General features: G+C 39.8%; 1 protein-coding gene across 2 annotated transcripts; it reads right to left on the reverse strand.

The window, feature by feature from the left end:
* Window positions 1-251: 251 nt before the first annotated feature.
* Window positions 252-3890, reverse strand: LOC136528065 (diacylglycerol O-acyltransferase 2D-like). 2 transcript variants are annotated; one of them, XM_066520961.1, is made up of 10 exons: window positions 3419-3879; window positions 3199-3273; window positions 3016-3101; window positions 2729-2835; window positions 2490-2645; window positions 2252-2338; window positions 1582-1679; window positions 1373-1460; window positions 617-738; window positions 252-548 (listed from the first exon to the last, which is right to left on the reverse strand). In XM_066520961.1, exons 1-9 carry the CDS (start codon window positions 3616-3618, stop codon window positions 637-639), a joined length of 999 nt encoding a protein of 332 aa, XP_066377058.1. In that variant the 5' UTR covers window positions 3619-3879; the 3' UTR covers window positions 252-548; window positions 617-636. The 2 variants fall into 2 exon arrangements, with proteins under 2 accessions (XP_066377058.1, XP_066377059.1); XM_066520962.1 differs by lacking the exons at window positions 252-548; window positions 1373-1460 and having other exon boundaries at window positions 3419-3890.
* Window positions 3891-17901: the final 14011 nt, after the last annotated feature.

Raw genomic sequence — 17901 nt, forward strand, 5'->3', positions numbered from 1 at the left:
TAGAGATAAAAGTATGTGGATATATCACATAGACAAGGATATCTCATAAAAATAATAGTTATCAATAAATATTTCATAATTAAATATATCAATTAATCAATTATTATTTATATAATATTATCATGGAATTATGAATTATATAAAACAATTAAAGTATAAATATTATCACGGAATTATGAATTATATAAATATTTACTTCAGTAGTACTTTTCAGCCAACGAATAATGTTTTTCTCTCACAACAAATCAGCATAAGTATCGGCATAAGCAACTTCCTAGTGATTCAGACACTGATGACACAGCTGCAAGTACAAGGAGCTTATATCTCACCAATGTTCATATTCTCATATGCAACATCGCATAACCAGTATTTACATTACCTATCTTTGCATATCCATTTCAGCCACCAAAGTTAAGCAAGCAACAGTAAAAAAAAAGTTAAGCAAGCAACTTAAGGCTCTGTGACTCGTGAGCAACTCGTGCATGCTTTGGCATCGGAGCTGGAGCCTTATTATCATCACCACAATGTCCCAACTACCGCCTGAGTGCCTGCGAAGTGCAGTTTGACACTTCAGTTGAGGGAGGAGCAATAGAGCCATGTTATCGCTGAATCCTACCTGAGTCTGGTGCTGGAATGTCATAGGACTCTTAGATGAAGGCCAGGATATCCAGCTTTCCCCTTATACTTCTCAAACAGGTCCCACAGGGCAATGATGAACTGTTCATGCACTTCATTTATCTGTCAACACCAGGAACAAGAGTTCAGAAACTTTTTTTTTTTTGAAACTGCAGGAGAGCTGCATTTCATTGTATTAGAGAAATGGGGTGGTCCCCAACTAGGATCCTCAATCATACGGGACCAAATATGAGTGAGGCTATTACGCAGACTCAATATTCTTACACATAGCAAACAAACATGAATCGACCAAGCCCAACTGTCCTAGGTTGCAAATGTCAGACCTAGCCCATGCAGTTTCTTCGCACTGGCCATGCAACATAGACTGTGCTCGTCCTTCAGCTCACACAAAATCGTGTTAACCGAAGGAGAAGCCCCCTCAAACACACAAACATTCCTACGTTTCCATATAACCCAAGCACCGAGTATAATTAGAGTGTTCACTCCTTTTTTGTGCTCCTTTTCAGAAACTTGAACAGGTCAATAATATCAAAGCAAGCTTTTCATTACAATAAGATAGGAAACATATTGACATTCTTGTGCAAGCACAAGAGTCTTATTTCCTTCAATACCTCAAATTCATGGATATACTTTTAATTAGGTTTGTCTATGTTTGGACTTTGGACCCAATCCAAGAATCAGCATGAGAAATATGAGCCTACAAAATGTTTCTCTCAAAAAAGTGGTTTTGGAATACCTCATCAATCGTGGGCTGGGGATTCTTATTGACTTCAATAGGTTTACCCACGACCACATGCATGGGTCTTGGGAAGGGGAATGGTGTGCTGCATTGAAATGCCAGTAGACCATGAAAAATTCTCTAATCCCAGAAAACAATGTTTCAAAAAATGTATTGAACAGAAGTCTGGAAGGAAAAGAACAGAATGCTAAGAGGGATGAAGTTACCCAAATCTACCCCAGAAGATAATAGGAGTAAATTTAACTGCTCTAGCAATCTTGATAAACAATTTGCCACCTGGCCGCCACCACTTGTATGCATAGCTCTGACCAAATGATAATAGTAGAGAATCAGCAATATGATCTTTTCAGAATTATATTTACCATTAAACCAATGTTTTGGCATCCTGGGGTGTGAGGGTCCTCTTTAGCTAAAATATCATGTTACAATGTTTAAAAAAGTCATCAGAAAAGTTATGTGTAGCCATAACAATTCAGTTTACAATTCACCTTTGATGCTGAGATTAAAAAGCAAAAGACAAGTGTCACTGTCAGCACATGATGAATAGTGTCAGGTTGACTGCTTGTCTATTTTGCTTCTTTGACATCTAGGATGAATTCCAAACTGAATTGTTTCAACTATACTTAACTTTATATGTACTACATACATGATCTCTGTGATGATTTTTGAAACATCACAACATTATATTTTAGCTAACAAGGATGCCCACACCCAAGGACACCAAATCTGCATTGTTAACCAATAATATAATCTGTGGACATGAGCCAATAGACTTTGATTGTATTTGTTAATCTGTCCTTCTAGTTCTTTTGGAACTTAAATTTAAGGAATTAACAATGCCACATCTCTGTTAAAGCATGGTTGATTGATTGCTACCTGCCCAAAGCAGAAAACTGGGACTAAAGGGCATCCAGACTGCATAGCTATCTTGACAAACCCTTTTCTTGATTTAAGAAATGCAACCTGTAATGTAAACCCATCAAAACAAATGAATTTGATGTGATTGCATAGGACAGTAGGCAAATAAACAGACAATAAGTTTAATTGTAAAATGCAACATTAAACATGTATAGTAATACAATAAATGTGTTGCTGATGGATGACAAAATCGAACCTCTGAATCATTGTTCATGTGAAGCATTTCCCGTACACCACCAGGGACTACGATACAACTATAACCAGCTCCAAGGTAGTGGTGGAAATTCTTCCTCGTCGCAGGTACCAATCCAAGCCATGTCCAAATCTGTCTCAAGAACGGGGTGTAGAACACCTAGCCCCAATTCGAAATTAACAGTCATGAGGGGAGTCCCTGAATCCTGTGACATTTCGCGTCAAGGCATTTAGCTGACTTACCGCACTGCTGGCAAGGATCTTGATCTTAGTGAGAGGCATAAACCCAACAAGATCAGCAAGAGCTGACAGACCTATCGGCAGCACTGAGTGCGGCTCATAACCAAACACTGCAAATGCAGAGCACTAGCATCACTATCACCACAAACTCTGCAAATAAAAGATTCCCTTCCCTTTACCCTCAGCAACGAAATTTGATACTTTCTCAACTCCCGTGGGCAGTGGTGGATTGGATAATGGATATGAAGACGGCAGCATACATGAATGGAAAAACAGGTTCGGGAACGCACCGTAAGCCCTGCTGGGATCGAAGGACTTGTAGTCCTCCACATGCAGACTGATAGGGAAGTAGCCCATTGCGTGTCTGCATATGAACCTGCGCATGCTCGTAAGTCAACAACCGAGAAGATGAGGGAAGCGAATCCCAACTATTAGAATTTCGAAACGAAAGGAAGGAAGGAAGAACAGCGTACCTGGCGATGCTCCGGCCCCATTTGTCCCTGTCGTTGACGGGCGCGAACATGAAGAAGAGCTGGAACGCCACCACTCTGCATCAAGAAACGGGTTAGTAACAGACGTTGTCACCAGCAGGATGGATAAATGAACCATAAAAGAGTCTATTTTTGTTTGGTCGAATCATGGAGTAGGTGCAGGAAAAGATGGGGGTGGATGGACGGGATGGGAGGTACGGACATGGCAGCGGCGCGGCGGGAGAGGAGGAAGAGCGACGCAAGAACGAGAAGGACGTTGAAGTGGATGCCGCCCAGCCAGAGCGTCAGCGCCAGCGTCGTCCGCGGCAGCGAGTAGTCCGTGCACCGGAACACCCTCGCCTCCCCGCCCTCCCCATCCCGGGGCTTCTCCGCCGCCCGGTTCAGCCCGCCATCCGCGCCCATCTCGGCGGCGGCCCGGAGCTGGAGCAGAGTCGGGAGTAGAGCAGACTCGCTAATCCGGCAGGGATGGCGTTTCGTTGCTCGTGTTGTCTTGGGCTCTTGGCTACTTCGGCGGTTCGGGCCCGCCTCGGAGGCCGTCGGATCCGGCGGTGGCGCTGCCCCGGGTCCTTTTAAGGAGGGATGGCGCTGTCGTATGCCGTATGCGTGCACGGAGGCACGACGTGGCTGCCCGTGCGGTGAGGTCTCGTCTCGTCTCTCTCTCAGCGCGTTCTTTCCTCTGTCGTGGCGTGCGGCGGGTCAGCGTCTGACCACACCCGCACTCTTTGGGGTAGGAGCGGAGCGTGTGCTTGGGCGGCTGGTCAGCGTCTGACCACACCCGCACTCTTTGCTGGTTACGTTACGGCAGGGGCGCAACCGCTCAAGGCTCAAGCAATGTGTGCTCATCTTTTGACAGTTTGATCCTTTTATAAAATATAATCCTCATACAGATAGGCGTACATAATATTTTTGTACTTTCATAATAGGCTGTGGCTTTTTTTTTTGAGATACTGAGGCACGTGTATTCATTTATATCTTTGTAAACACATTAACACCTTTTATCCTAAGAGCACTTCCAAGAGACTAAATAATAAATTCTAAATTAAAGAAGCCATCATCGTTTGATATGCTGCCTATCATTAAAAAAAATCACAAAGAACATGAGTGGCTAAATTATGTTTAGCCAATATGATTCTTTTGAGATACTGAGGCATGTGTATATTCATTTATTCTTGTAAACACATGAACACCTTTTATCCGAAGAGCACCTACAAGAGACTAAATAACAAATTTTAAATTAAAGAAGCTATCATCAACATCTTAATATGTTGTCTATCATAAAAAAACAAAATCAGAAGGAACATGAGTGGCTAAATTATGTTTAGTATTATGGTTTTGATATCTGCCAATATGATTCTTTTGAGATACCGAGGCATGTGTATTCATTTATCCTTATATACACATGAACACCTTTTATCCTAAGAGCACCTCCAAGAGACTAAATAACAAATTTTAAATTAAAGAAGCCATCATCGACGTCTTGATATGTTGTCTATCATAAAAAAACAAAATCAAAAGGAACATGAGTGGCTAAATTATGTTTAGTATTATGGTTTTGATATCTGCCAATATGATTCTTTTGAGATACCGAGGCACATGTATTCATTATCCTTGTAAACACATGAACACCTTTTATCCTAAGAGTACCTTCAAGAGACTAAATAACAAACTTCAACTTAAAGAAGCCATCATCGACGTCTTGATATGTTGTCTATCATAAAAAACAAAATCGCAAGGAACATGAGTGGCTAAATTATGCTTAGTATTATGGTTTTGATATCTACCAATATGATTCTTTTGAGATACCGAGGCACATGTATTCATTATCCTTGTAAACACATGAACCCTTTTATCCTAAGAGTACCTTCAAGAGACTAAATAACAAACTTCAACTTAAAGAAGCCATCATCAACGTCTTGATATGTTGTCTATCATAAAAACAAAATCACAAGGAACATGAGTGGCTAGATTATGTTTAGTATTATGGTTCTGATATCTGCCAATATGATCTCCTTTATGTGTCTTGATAGGTCAATACTTCTTATGGTGGTAACTATAAGTCAATTTAGGTTTGTCTAAGTCTTTGTTTTCATTTCAAACATCAATATCTAAAATTATATTCAAATTGAGAACAGGAGATTGACATTCATATTTCATTATGAAAATGTTTTCATAAAGTATACCCTACTTGTTTAAGTTAAAAATGTTTTTACAACTATAGCCAAGAACAAACTTTGATGGACCTATATTTGCAACAAAGAAAGAATGTAGTATGTACCACAATACCAATGTCATGGCGCAGTGCTATTCTACTAGAGTCCATGACACCATGCACAAGGGCCGAACCAGGTTTTGAACATAGAGGGGGTCCGTTCAAACCGACAATCAACGATCATATGTGAGGAGATACATACACTGGTCGAAGTACAAACATTAGTAGAGCTAAAAACTTTTACATGTCCATACAATTCTATTATGCAATATTTATCTAAAATTATAGTGTTTCTCTTTTATACAAATAAAAAATCCCTTTTGCACTTTGCTGATGAGCCCGGACGGCTACCCGGGGTTGCTAAGCAGTGGTTTAGCCACTACTGAGTATACATAAAAACCAAATAAAAGGTTGTGTTACAATACAAAAGAAATCTAAAAAATAAAAAAGAACAGTGCATATTTCAGAGAAGAAAGGAATACAATTAATTAGCCCTTGATCTTTAACTTTCACCCGATCAATCTAATTCTTAGGCTAGAAAAAAAGAATTACAGCAATAACATGAACAAAAGAAGATAAGAAAGATAACATGAAGAATAATTCTGAATAATAACAATGCAATTGGAGTTCAATTTAGAGGGAGAGCAAACAAGAAAGCACTAATTACATTTAACTATGAGGATGAACTAGATATTTTTTAAAAAATAATAAATAAAAGAAACAAAAGAGATGGAGAAAATAACAAAAAAATTAATTATATATAATGATATTAGAGAAGAAATTTTGAATACAAATAATACCATTAAGTAGCTAACTGAAACATTAAGTAGCTAGTTAAGGGGGGTGTACTAATGGGGGCCATGAAATGTTGGCGGTCTCTGCCCCCCCCCCCCCCCCCCCCCCCCGCGCGTGTCTTCGCCACTGACCATGCAAAAGGGAGAAAAAGTGCACCTAACCCTACCATGGGTTTTAGTTAACTAATAACAATGCAAATAAAGAAGTAATGAGATTTATGAATCATTTAAGTGAATAATCATTATGAAAAGGTGAATGACAGAAAGCGACCCCTGCCTCCCCATTGTTCGAAGGACGAACACTACGGCAATTGGTCAACATCGATAGAAGATTGATCCTTTTTATATTCATTTCAGTTTTCTTTTCAGTATAGAAATGGTGTACCATCAAGGGGATCAATACTAAGTAACTTGCAGTTGTCCATGTGCTAAAAATGTCTAACAAAACCATAGACATCATAGGAAAATCCCAATTCCTAGCCTTTAGTCCGCTAAATGTATATTTAGTGGTAAGAAATATTGGTTGGGGCTGAAAGTTCCATGCCTTGAAGTTTATGGGGTGGAGCAGGTAGTTGAAATTTATTTTTCCAGTTAGACTGACCATAATTTTAGATATCTATTGTTGATTTCTGTGTTGACTATGCAGATTCAGTTCTAACTTCTTGTGTCTTGAAAAATTCAGATGTGAACCAGAATTTCCGATAATTGACTATCCAAAACATGAACAACGGCTAGTTATGGAGAGCTGTGTATATATACCCCTTTACCCTCTCCCCTCATTTTCTCTCTCATCAACATCAGGACACAGCACTTGTTTCACATCTCTACTTGCCTTGGCTTTGTATTTGAGGTTTCTTTGAGCAAGATTTGAGTTAGAATAGAGATTGTCTCCAAGAGCTAATTTACATTCTTGAGCACTTGTGGCATCGACAATTGGATGGTTTTTTATTTGTTACTATCGGATTCTTTGGATCTTAGATGGTTAGGCACCACCTATTGAAGCACTCAATCGAGTGTGATGTGCTCTGGGAAGGTTTGGATCACCCTATTGATTCTAGTGGAAATGTCGAGGTTGACCTTTGTGGTCGCATGAAAAGAGAGAGTTGAAAGAGACTCAAGAAATTTGTTGTCTAATACGAGGATGTAGACACACATTTGTGGTGTGGACAAACCTCAAGATAAAGTTTTTTCCCCATGCTCTTGTGTTCTTGAGCTTGTCCCATTTACCTTTTATTATTTCAACTCAATCTATTTGTTGTGAAGTTCTACGATGAATCCATCTTGCAGAACATGCTCAACATACTCCTATACATGTATGGTAAATGTACATCTAAGTTTCATTGGCTAGATCTATAGATAGAGTAGAACTTTCCATCAGACGTCTAGACATTTAAACTTGGTTCTAGGTAAGTCCAAAATTTCTGACACCTGGTATTTAATTCTTTGTAGGATTTGAAATTTTTAGGTTTAGCTTATTCAAACCCATCCCTCTAGACATTGCTGATCCTTTCAATGGGTCAACCTTTAAAATGCTCTTAAAATGCTAGAATGCAAACTTTTCACCTAGAATAGAATATTATCTAATGGGAAAATTGAAATGAAACATCTTGATGGTGATTTTAACCAATAATAGACTAAGTAGAAATATAGAATTTTACATGGTTTAGATGGATAGCTTTCTTGTGGCATGACATGTTCGCTAGGGTTTGAGTTCTAGTCACAACATAGGTACCTGTTTTTTCCTAGATTAATTTCATGAAAAAATGTGCTATTCATTTGGTGATAAGCACTATAGATGCCTAGTTGGACGGCACAGCCTAAGTAGATAGCCGTGTTATGTCATGCCATACGTTGAGTTGGCTTGTTGGGCTAGGTGATGAGGACATCACTTCTTTACATGCACCCATCGCTCCTCCATTTGCTATTCAAGGACCAATGACTAGACCTCAAATGCAGTAATTAAATCTAAAGATGAGTTTGTTCTTAATTGATAATCTTCATGATTATGAGAATAGTTTGTGTTGGCGGTCCTTCACTCACACTTTTACCGCCAACAATTATATAAAATCCATCCAAACAAAACACCAAACTTAGTAAATAGGGTCTTACACTAACGTATTCCATGAGTTTTGGTGAGTTGATCATTTTCAGGACATATCCATGGAAAACAAAGGAAAACATACCAAAAGGCGCAATCTAGAGAAGCGTAAAGCAGACCTTGCGCAAAGGAACCAAGAGAAGGCCTAATCAACCAAAGAAATTGGGCTGAGTACCAACGTAGTAGAGGTCCAGGCTCAGCCATGAACCCACCAGAGCAAGGCGGTGGCCAGGCGTGCCAGCCAGGGTGCGGCCGCACCCCAACCTAGCCTGTTTGGCCTCAGCTTTGGTCGGTTGACACATACCGCCTTGCCCAACGTCGGTGTCAAGGTGCTTGCCAGGTTCAATGTACCTAAATGATGGTTTGAGGTCGGCTTGCTTCTTCCATATGGGGACGAAGCATATTTCCAAGGACCCCCCTCCTCTCCACCTATAAAACAAGGACCTCTCCTCCTCATTCCAACAACACACAAGAGAAGAAGAGCACCAAAGAAGTAGAAGAGAAACACCACTCCAATGGGCTTAGGCCCTAGCTTGCTATAAAAAAGTAGTAGGGAGAGATGTGAGGGAGAGTTCGGGGAAGAGCCGAGCTTGTCGATGTCTCCCCGCCTTGTACCTCAATGGATACTTGTGCCTCAATGGGTTTTCTCGCTAAGTGAGTATTCGTGATTCTTTTGGTATAAAGTCTTTGAGTAGTTAAGCTATACTCTTATTTGTTTGTGGGTTCATCATCCGTCCCCGTGATGGATGCTCTAGTAGAAGGGCCCTGATAAAGATGGATAACCCTTGCTAGCATGCTATAGTAGTAGTTGATAGCATAGACATGGTGCCTAGGCTAGAGGCTACCTTCGTTTGTCTCATTCCTCACGGTTGAGGGGTAGGCAGTAGGTGGTGACAGCCCCGTCCATCCCTTGTAATACCCCACGTTCGGGTTAGACGTAGAGCCGTAGGCCGGTATCGCTTGGCAGACCAGGTGTAAGCTGATGCCTAAAGTAAGCAAGTAGGAGTAAAGTTTATCTATCCTTAGACACTAAGCCATAGGAATCTTTCTCTACCCTCACCAGCTATCCTTGTGTTGTCCTTGAACAAATTAGCTAGAAGAAATACCTCCATTCCCTATGGAAATATGATACCCTGAATACTTCTGGGTGAAAGATACAATGGTAATTTCGTACGCTTGCGGATTAACTTCTATAGACGTTAAGAAATACCAACAAACTTTCTGGCGCCATTGCTGGGGAACGGTTGCTATTTTCTTTGAACCTAGTTCGTCCTCATATCTGTATCCTTTCTTTTTATAAAAATAATTTCTTTTTCTTTTTTTCACCATTAAGCCTACACAAAATCTATACCTTTCTGCTTTGGAGGGGTGGTTTCTTGAGCCATCACTTGTGTCAAAACCAAACCGTTCATCTAGCTATGAACTCTACCCTGGCTTAAAAGCCATGGTTCAGGCACAACCCTTCTCAGGGCCTGATAATGAAAACCCCTGCCATCACCTGCATGAGTTCGAGGAAATGTGTTCATGCCTAAGCATCTCAGGCATGGCATAGAAACTCTAAGGTGGAAGTTGTTTCCTTTCTCTCTTACAGGGAAGGCGAAGCAATGGCACACATTTGCCATAGAAAGTATAAATGGACTGGGATGAACTTAAAGACAAGTTTTGTCTTGCATTTTTCACCATGTCTCGTATCATCTCTCTACCAAGGGCAATCCTCGACTTTGAGTAGTATGAGAAGGAGTCTATAGGTGCAGCCTAGGCTCGGTTTTCAATGTTAATACCAGCTAGCCTAGATTTTGCATCTCTTTTGTTCAGGTCTCAACATAGATGCTAACCTATGCCTAGACGTGACTGTTGGAGGTCAGTTTACACATAAACCTATGATGGAGCAAGTAAAGTTCCTTGAAACTTTCTAAAAAGACAAGCTTCCTTCGTCATGGAAACTAGAACGCTCCAGGCAAAAGTCATATCGAGTGTTGAGGAGTCCTCATTAGTTGAATCCAAACCCATACCATCCATAGATTTGACTTATGAGCCCTCATCCGAACCATGAACACCAAAGGAAACAATGCTTCATCCTTCGGAGTTCCCTATAAATTCAAGGATTATGGCAATACCTCGAAGTTATCATGGCATAAACAACACACAAAGGAAGTTTCTCCTAGAGCAAAAACCATCAAAGGAATGGTTAATGGAAGTAAAACGTTCTTCTGAAGCAATTTAGATTCTTTCACCTTCCATAGCCATGCCTTGTTCGTTAAGGGGAACAAAAATAGAAGCCCTACATAACCCCACAGTCGGGAATAGCATCATGTCAGAATTCCTTGCAAAAAACCTTTTGGGTAACATGTCGCCAGTCCTGACCAATAAACCCTTCAAAAGTCCGTCAGGACTCCTCTTTGAGTGTTGTGGGATTGCTAGGGCCGTGCCAATAGAAATTAATGAAACCGAGGTTTGCTTGGACTTCCATATCTATGCCATCCTTGGGTTTGATATTCGCATAGGCCACCCTCTTGAAAATCTTATTCAAGAAAAACCTTCCCATGGGGCCTTGATGAAAAGTTGAGAAAAACTGCTTCCGCCACTCTTATCTCTCGCCCAGAAAGTCCAATGGCAAAGCAGCGTCCCGATCATGACCCATTCAAGGAGGTGAAGTTGGTATCTCCATTCGTTTCACCCGAACTTTTTTGTGAAACGAAACATCCATCATCACCCTCGCTCAAACTCGAGCCATGTCCCTCTGGCCATCAGGACGTTGTTCTTGATACTAGTCAAGATTCAACATTGATCCTACATGATGTATCTATCAAGAAAGAAAACTTTTGTGCCATGGATATGGTGCTTAGTACCATGTGCAACTATGAGGATCCCAACCATCTCTAAGTGCTCATTTCAAAAAAATTCAAGAGGATGGTTGTGGATGCTTTTGTTTATCACAAGTACTGCAAATCCCGTAGTTACATTGTGATACTAACCTTGCAGCTTGAATGATAATGCTAAATGCTTGGTGGTGAAGGTGAGAACTACACCACCATTGATAGCTGCAAGATGAAGTTCCCAAGGTCGAGCTTGTCACCCTAAACAAAACACTATCGGGAGATTACCCTTGGATTATCATGAGAAAAAATATTTATTTAATCATAAAAAAAGAATATCATAAAAGAAAATTATCTTTCTTTTAATAAAAGCAAGAACATGTTTTTATGTTAGTATGCCCTTTGGGTATTCTTAGTTGCTAACCCTTTCAGGATAAGATCAAGAAGAACAAGGGTACATACGATGCTAGATAACAAGGGAGCTGCATTAACCATACACCTCAATGCACTTTGGTGTTGGAACACACTCAAAAGGAGGCCCTGACTTTGCACACTTGACTTTTACACAAAATTCCAAGTGTGGAGGAGGATGGTGAAAATCTCACCACAAGTAACATACACAAAGGCCAACTTGGTTAAAAAATTGAATGATGTCAGCTCTACCTTGCAAAAAAGGGAGAGAGTAGAAGAAAAAATCTATTATAAAAAAATATGAATGATTAAAAAAGAAGGGGGAAAAGAAAAAAATATATAGAAAAGATAGAAGAGAGAGAAGGAGCATTCTCCTCTTCTAGACCTTTGCACTAAGGCCCATGGTCCATACACACTAGTTGTGTGTGTGGCCTAGCCTTATGGCTCACCTGAGTTGAACCATGCACTCATGCAACTGTTGCAGCAACTTCCACTTCCATCCACATATACTGCCGGTAAGTAAACTCAGGTATGCAAAGGCAAATAAATGTTCACAAACAACGTTACTCATGTTTGTCTCCATGAAAAATATAAACTCGCTCATACTAGTTCATGCTTCCTTTGTTCAAGACATACGCTCTGGTTTGGATGTTTTAACTCAAGGAACATCCATAGGCATTTTAAATTAAGCATGGTGCTTAGGTTAAAATAGCCTTCTTTAATCAAATTTTGACATGGTGTTGAATTTTGATTAATGAACTTGAGTTACTTTCATAAACAATAAAAGTAATCTACTATGGAGATAAATCAAGGCTACATTAATTTTTTGCAAACTTTATCTTAGCCTTGTTTATGCTAAATGATAAAAAGTTGGGTGAACACATAAAATAAATAATAATAATAATAATAATAATACTAATAGTAATAATAATGATTAATAAATTTAGGCTCCTCGGTGTTCAAGCCGGTAGAGCCCCTACTTCTTCCTGTTTCTTTTGTTTTTGTTTCTTTGTTGAAAATAAAGTTGGTACAAAATAAGTGTGGGGGGAGATCTCTCAAGCACAACGAACGCACATTCGAGATCTCCCACCAACATGTTGCACAACAGCGAACGGTACATCATGCAGAAGGACAGGACAGATAACTTAGAGAGGATTGGCTAAACCTATTTGGTTTAGTGAAACCACCTCTGATTCCCCTTAACTCCTTCCTCTACAACGTTGATTTGTGCAACTCTACCCTCAACTCTCCTAAGTTTTGAAGTTTAAAACTAAAACAAATTAAAAAAGGAAAAACTTTTGACGCTCCATCTCCATGCAATCCTTTGATTAAATTTGCATACTCCTTATTCCTTACTAAAATTCCTATAACTTGTGAACAAATCATCATAGAGACCCCATGTTATCTAAGTAATTGGAGTATGTGATATAGTAGGATGAAAAAGAACCTTGCTCTCTCATGTGAAGAACTAGGGATTTATTTTACAAAATCATAATTCAAATAGCATGCTCCTCAGTGATGTTCAAATTCCTACCAAAGCCATATCTAGTGATTAGAGCTTAAAAACTCCAAAATTATGCTACTTATTCCTGCATTGAGTTTTGTCAAGTCTTGTTGACCCTTGTTGAGAAAGTTATCATGCTCCAAGATCAAGATCACATGCACGTCACATATATAAGCTATTCATACACCAGGAATACACTAAAACATGCCTCCGTCCACCAAAAAAAATTCTACTCCTACACTAGGAGTAAACAAAAAAATGTGTCTTAAAATAAATACTCCATGTTTTACAAAATAGTGATCTCTCTCAATATGTGGTTTAAGAGACATGGGCTATGCAAAAGTATGAAAAAAGAAAAAAAAATATGGACACATGAAGGTCCAATTATATATAAAAAAAATGATGAGCATATGAAGGCTCATGCAAAATGATAGCCATGTTCTCATAATATAAGTTTATGAGAGAGATCACTCATATCAAGGAGTATAGTATAGGTTTAATAGTGTTTTATCCACACACTTGCACTTCTTGATCTAAGGGTATGACATCTTTCTCCTTAGATTCGAGCTTTGACTTAACAAAATATGCAGAGTAAGTATGCCTTCATATCTTTCCCTACCCAAAGATCCATATACGCTTTTTAGAGGTAGGAAAGAAACAAGGCAACACTATGATATGCCTTAGTGAGGAACCAAACACAAACTTGAGTGATCCGAGAGAGTCATTTGACGAGCTAAGCTATGTTTACATTTTCAGATTCAAATGAAAACCCAAGTTCTAAACTGATTGATGCAAGGAGAATTAAATCCATGTTGTTCCATTATTCAATCACCCAAGATAATGTGGTAGACACTCCAAAAATTCATAAGTGCAGGTGTGTCCGTGCAAAAATGTGTCGTTGCGTCTGGCACATAGCAAGTTGAAAGGATTAGCTTGATGGAGCAAGGCTGGAGATCCGCTTGGCTTCAACACAGGGCTAGCCGGTCCTATGAATTCCTGAAGGCGTGCCAGTCAATTTGACCTGCAAATGACAAGGAGAGAAAGTTTATCAGAAATTTAAGTTGGAACATGCCGGTTTTGCCCAGACAGTGACAATTGTGCCGCTATGGGAGCAGCCAGACGGGGAAATCGACTAAATAGCTGATACGCGAAGAAATCGATTGTTTACGTACTGTACAGCTCATGGGTTGTGATTGATTTTATGATGACAAGTACAATACACGCAAACATAAGTAAAATCATCAGCTAGGTGGATATTACCAATGTAAAGCATTGAGCCGATGAATCTAACGAGAAAGGATATAACATGCGAACAAATCGACTGTCTAGTATAAATAGATCTACAAATGCTCTGAATCTAATATGTTACCATCAACAGTGAGATTCGACCAGATTGATGGCAGCTATGATGATAATAACAAACTAAAACCATAGAATCCATAAAACCACCTATACATTAATAGGTTTTCTGAAAGACATGCTATATGTGTGAAAGCACAAATGAATCGGCTAAAATAGCCGATTCAGGTAAGAAAAGGACTACAGCATGTGAACAATCGACTATTTAACATGGACAGACCTATAAACTCATCAGACCTAACCTGTTATCTTTAACAGTGGGGATCGACCGGATCGATGGTAGCCATGATAAAGACAACAAATCAACCCTTTAAAATAAATAGATCTATTCACGTTTAACTGAATCATGGAGACACACTGTAGGCGTTAAAGCATAGGCGATCGGCTATTTAGCCGATGCGGGCATAACAAACAGCCAGGGTCATGTCTAGTCGAAAGCAAATCTACCAACTAGCATCTTCTGATCTAAAGTACTAACAGTGGGGGTCGACCGGATCGATACATCCATAATAGCGAGCTATGGACCAGATTCAACTAGCTAGTAAACCTTCTCAAGATCAGACATGCCTTGACCACATACTATGCATGACCAAGATCGAAGCAGAACAGCTGATGAAACATAATCCATCGTCTAAAGTAAGAACCGTCGCAATGTAACATAATAAACAATGGACTAAAAGGATGTGAGGCCGATCTAGATCGATCTTGATCGGGCAGGTTGATATTACTGAAAACTAATGACAATAAGAACATCAGCAAGATTGATAACTTGATGAATCTACCAGAAGGATACCACCCTTAGGTAGAGCCAATAATTTAACCTTAATCTAATTCGAGCAGTGGAGGTTGAACCTAACTGACGCAGCCATATTTGAATTAGATAAGAATCGATAACTAGCTTATGCTAGAGCTCACAGTGGAGGTTGAACTTAACTGATGCAGCCTTACAAACCAAAGCATAAGCCATGATAGTACTTACAGACAAGCCGGAGGTAGGCTGAACCGATGCAACCCTGCTTGTTGAAGAACTCGATGAGATCTACACTACTCCTACTCCTAAGGGTTGGCATGAAGCCGAAAAAAGTAATTTGTATTAATTGATTGGATGTCCTTTACAATAGCCGGGTCCAATATTTATAACTGGAACCTAAGCATGAATCCTACTCAAGTATGACTCATTACAATCTTTAGTATAAGAGAAAACATTTCTAACTTAAGATAACTTGGACCCTAATCTTTCCCTTTTTATAGAGTCTGACATGTCTTTTCGACGCCAACCATAGCTCATTGGCACTATCTGCTGATGTTATACGAAGAGAGCCTATTCTAGTGTCGCATCTGAATCAGCTGATGTCGATCCTTATGCAATTGATTCCTTGATGACACAATCTTGGAAGCTTTTGAGTTCCTACATTCTTCTTCCCAAATTTTGGTGTAAACACATACCCCCCAATTTTGGGATAAAATTATTTTATTCCAAAATTTCTATTTACCTGTTCACCATGTCGCAACCGTTTATTCTGAGATATACGCGTGACTCTTGATATTCTTGGTCTAAATTTTATATAATACCCCAATAGTATCATTTCTGATTCATTCGGCCCATCTACTTTCCCCTTCTTCTTTGAGCAAGCCTCAACAACCAAAGCCACCATCGCCAAGGCCTCAACCCTAGCAAATCCTCTGCTTCATCAAGATGTTATTCAAGCAACCTTTCCCAAATTCAGATCTATTTTGGTTGCAATGGCGACCAGTGACCACGTCCCTAAGGTATGCTTCCAAGTTCCTATTTTCCATGTACTAGCCGCTACCCTGCATTTCCTTTCTTCTCAAATTTATTTTATCTGGTTTCTAGGAAATGAGGAACAAAATCTTGATTCCATCGGCTGTTCCTCCCAATGTCTATTTTCTTGGGCCTATGGGTGACCCTGATCCATCTGATTTTATCCATCAAGAAACTAACCAAATCCCCTTCAAACAATGTGTAGTGGATTTGTCTTCCTGGAACACCAAAACTCCCTTCAGAAACTAACCCAAAAGGCCTAGGGGGTGGAGAGATTGGTTCTGTAGGGTATCTAGGAAAAAGGCTGAAGATTGAGAGATTTATAACTTGAATCAATGCTTGACACTCTTGTTGTCTGGAATGGAGAGGAATGGTTCACTCCTAATTTCTACATCTTATTTCTGGTCTAATACCCTAAATGCTTTTATTTTTTGTCATGGCCCAATGACAATCACTTTGGCCGATGTTTATATGTTGACCGGCCTTAGAATAACTGGATCAATTTAGCCTTATGACTACTTAAGTGCTGGTTCTAAGAAATTATCCAAAATATTAGACTGCATAGGATGGGCAAGCTAGATTCTGAACCATATTGGAGACGGATCAACTGTTAGCGAAAAAGAATATGTGCCTTTTCTAAATATGTGGCTAGAAAGGTTCATCTTCTACGGGTCATCTTGTGGTTCAACTTACAATCATAAACTCATGGCAGAGCATCTGGCAATAGGCATTGAGATTCCTCTTGGCAAATATTTGTTGGGACCAGCTTACCATTTGATGCATCAGATGGCCGCTCAGTTGCTGAAGAATGAAGTGGTGCACACCATCAGCGGCCCTTGGTGGTTAATACAAATGTGGTTAAACTTGTATATGCATAAGATTGTAAAACCAAATCTCTAGAATTTGAGCTTTCCCTCCTCCAACTTTGATGAGGAATGCAGAGGCGAAGAAGGAAGAACCCATCAGTGCATGAACTATGGTGAAGCCGCATCGGCCATAATAATTGTTGTCGATGTTGGCCATCTCTTCAAGAAGTTTTATAGAGGATTTGATACAGATATCCTGACTTGGCTACCCTATGATGAGGATAAGAACAATGAGTTGGTCTTCCCATTCAAATTTTGATTTGAATCAGGCTGCTCGGACAAAATGGCGGCTATAATCTTCAATTTCTTCATCAAACCTTGTGTTCTTCCAGACGAATTTTGTCATGGCCGTGGCAAAATGTCTACAGGTTCCTTCCTTCTAGGCAACCTTCCAACCTATGTGTTTTACAACCCTTCTTTTATAGCTCGTCAGTTTGGTCTTGGTCAACTGCCTCCTCAACTGTTATTCAAGGATATATTGAAGCCAAGAGAGGGTATTAGTGAAGTAATGGAAGCCTCTAGAGTCTTTCAACTAGGATCAGATCTTCGTTCCTTTTGCTTGCATGACTGGACAAGAGTCAACTTCTCTTCCAACCTTTTTGACTCTTGGTGGCAAGAATGGCGCTCCCATCTCTTCTGTGGGTTGGTCCATCCTAGATGCATAGCTCTAGATGGAGAGTTTGCTTCCAACAGTAAGGTAACTTACCATTCCTTTTTTAGAAAAAAATATCCGATGAATTCCCCTGCCAACTGTTCTAACAGGCCTTTTTAGGACACCGAATTTGATCCCCCAAGCTTGGATAGGAAGGGGCATCCAATAGATTATCAGCCACCATGCCCAGCTT

The sequence above is a fragment of the Miscanthus floridulus genome, chromosome 19 (assembly GCF_019320115.1).
Source record: "Miscanthus floridulus cultivar M001 chromosome 19, ASM1932011v1, whole genome shotgun sequence".
Lineage (NCBI taxonomy): Eukaryota > Viridiplantae > Streptophyta > Magnoliopsida > Poales > Poaceae > Miscanthus > Miscanthus floridulus.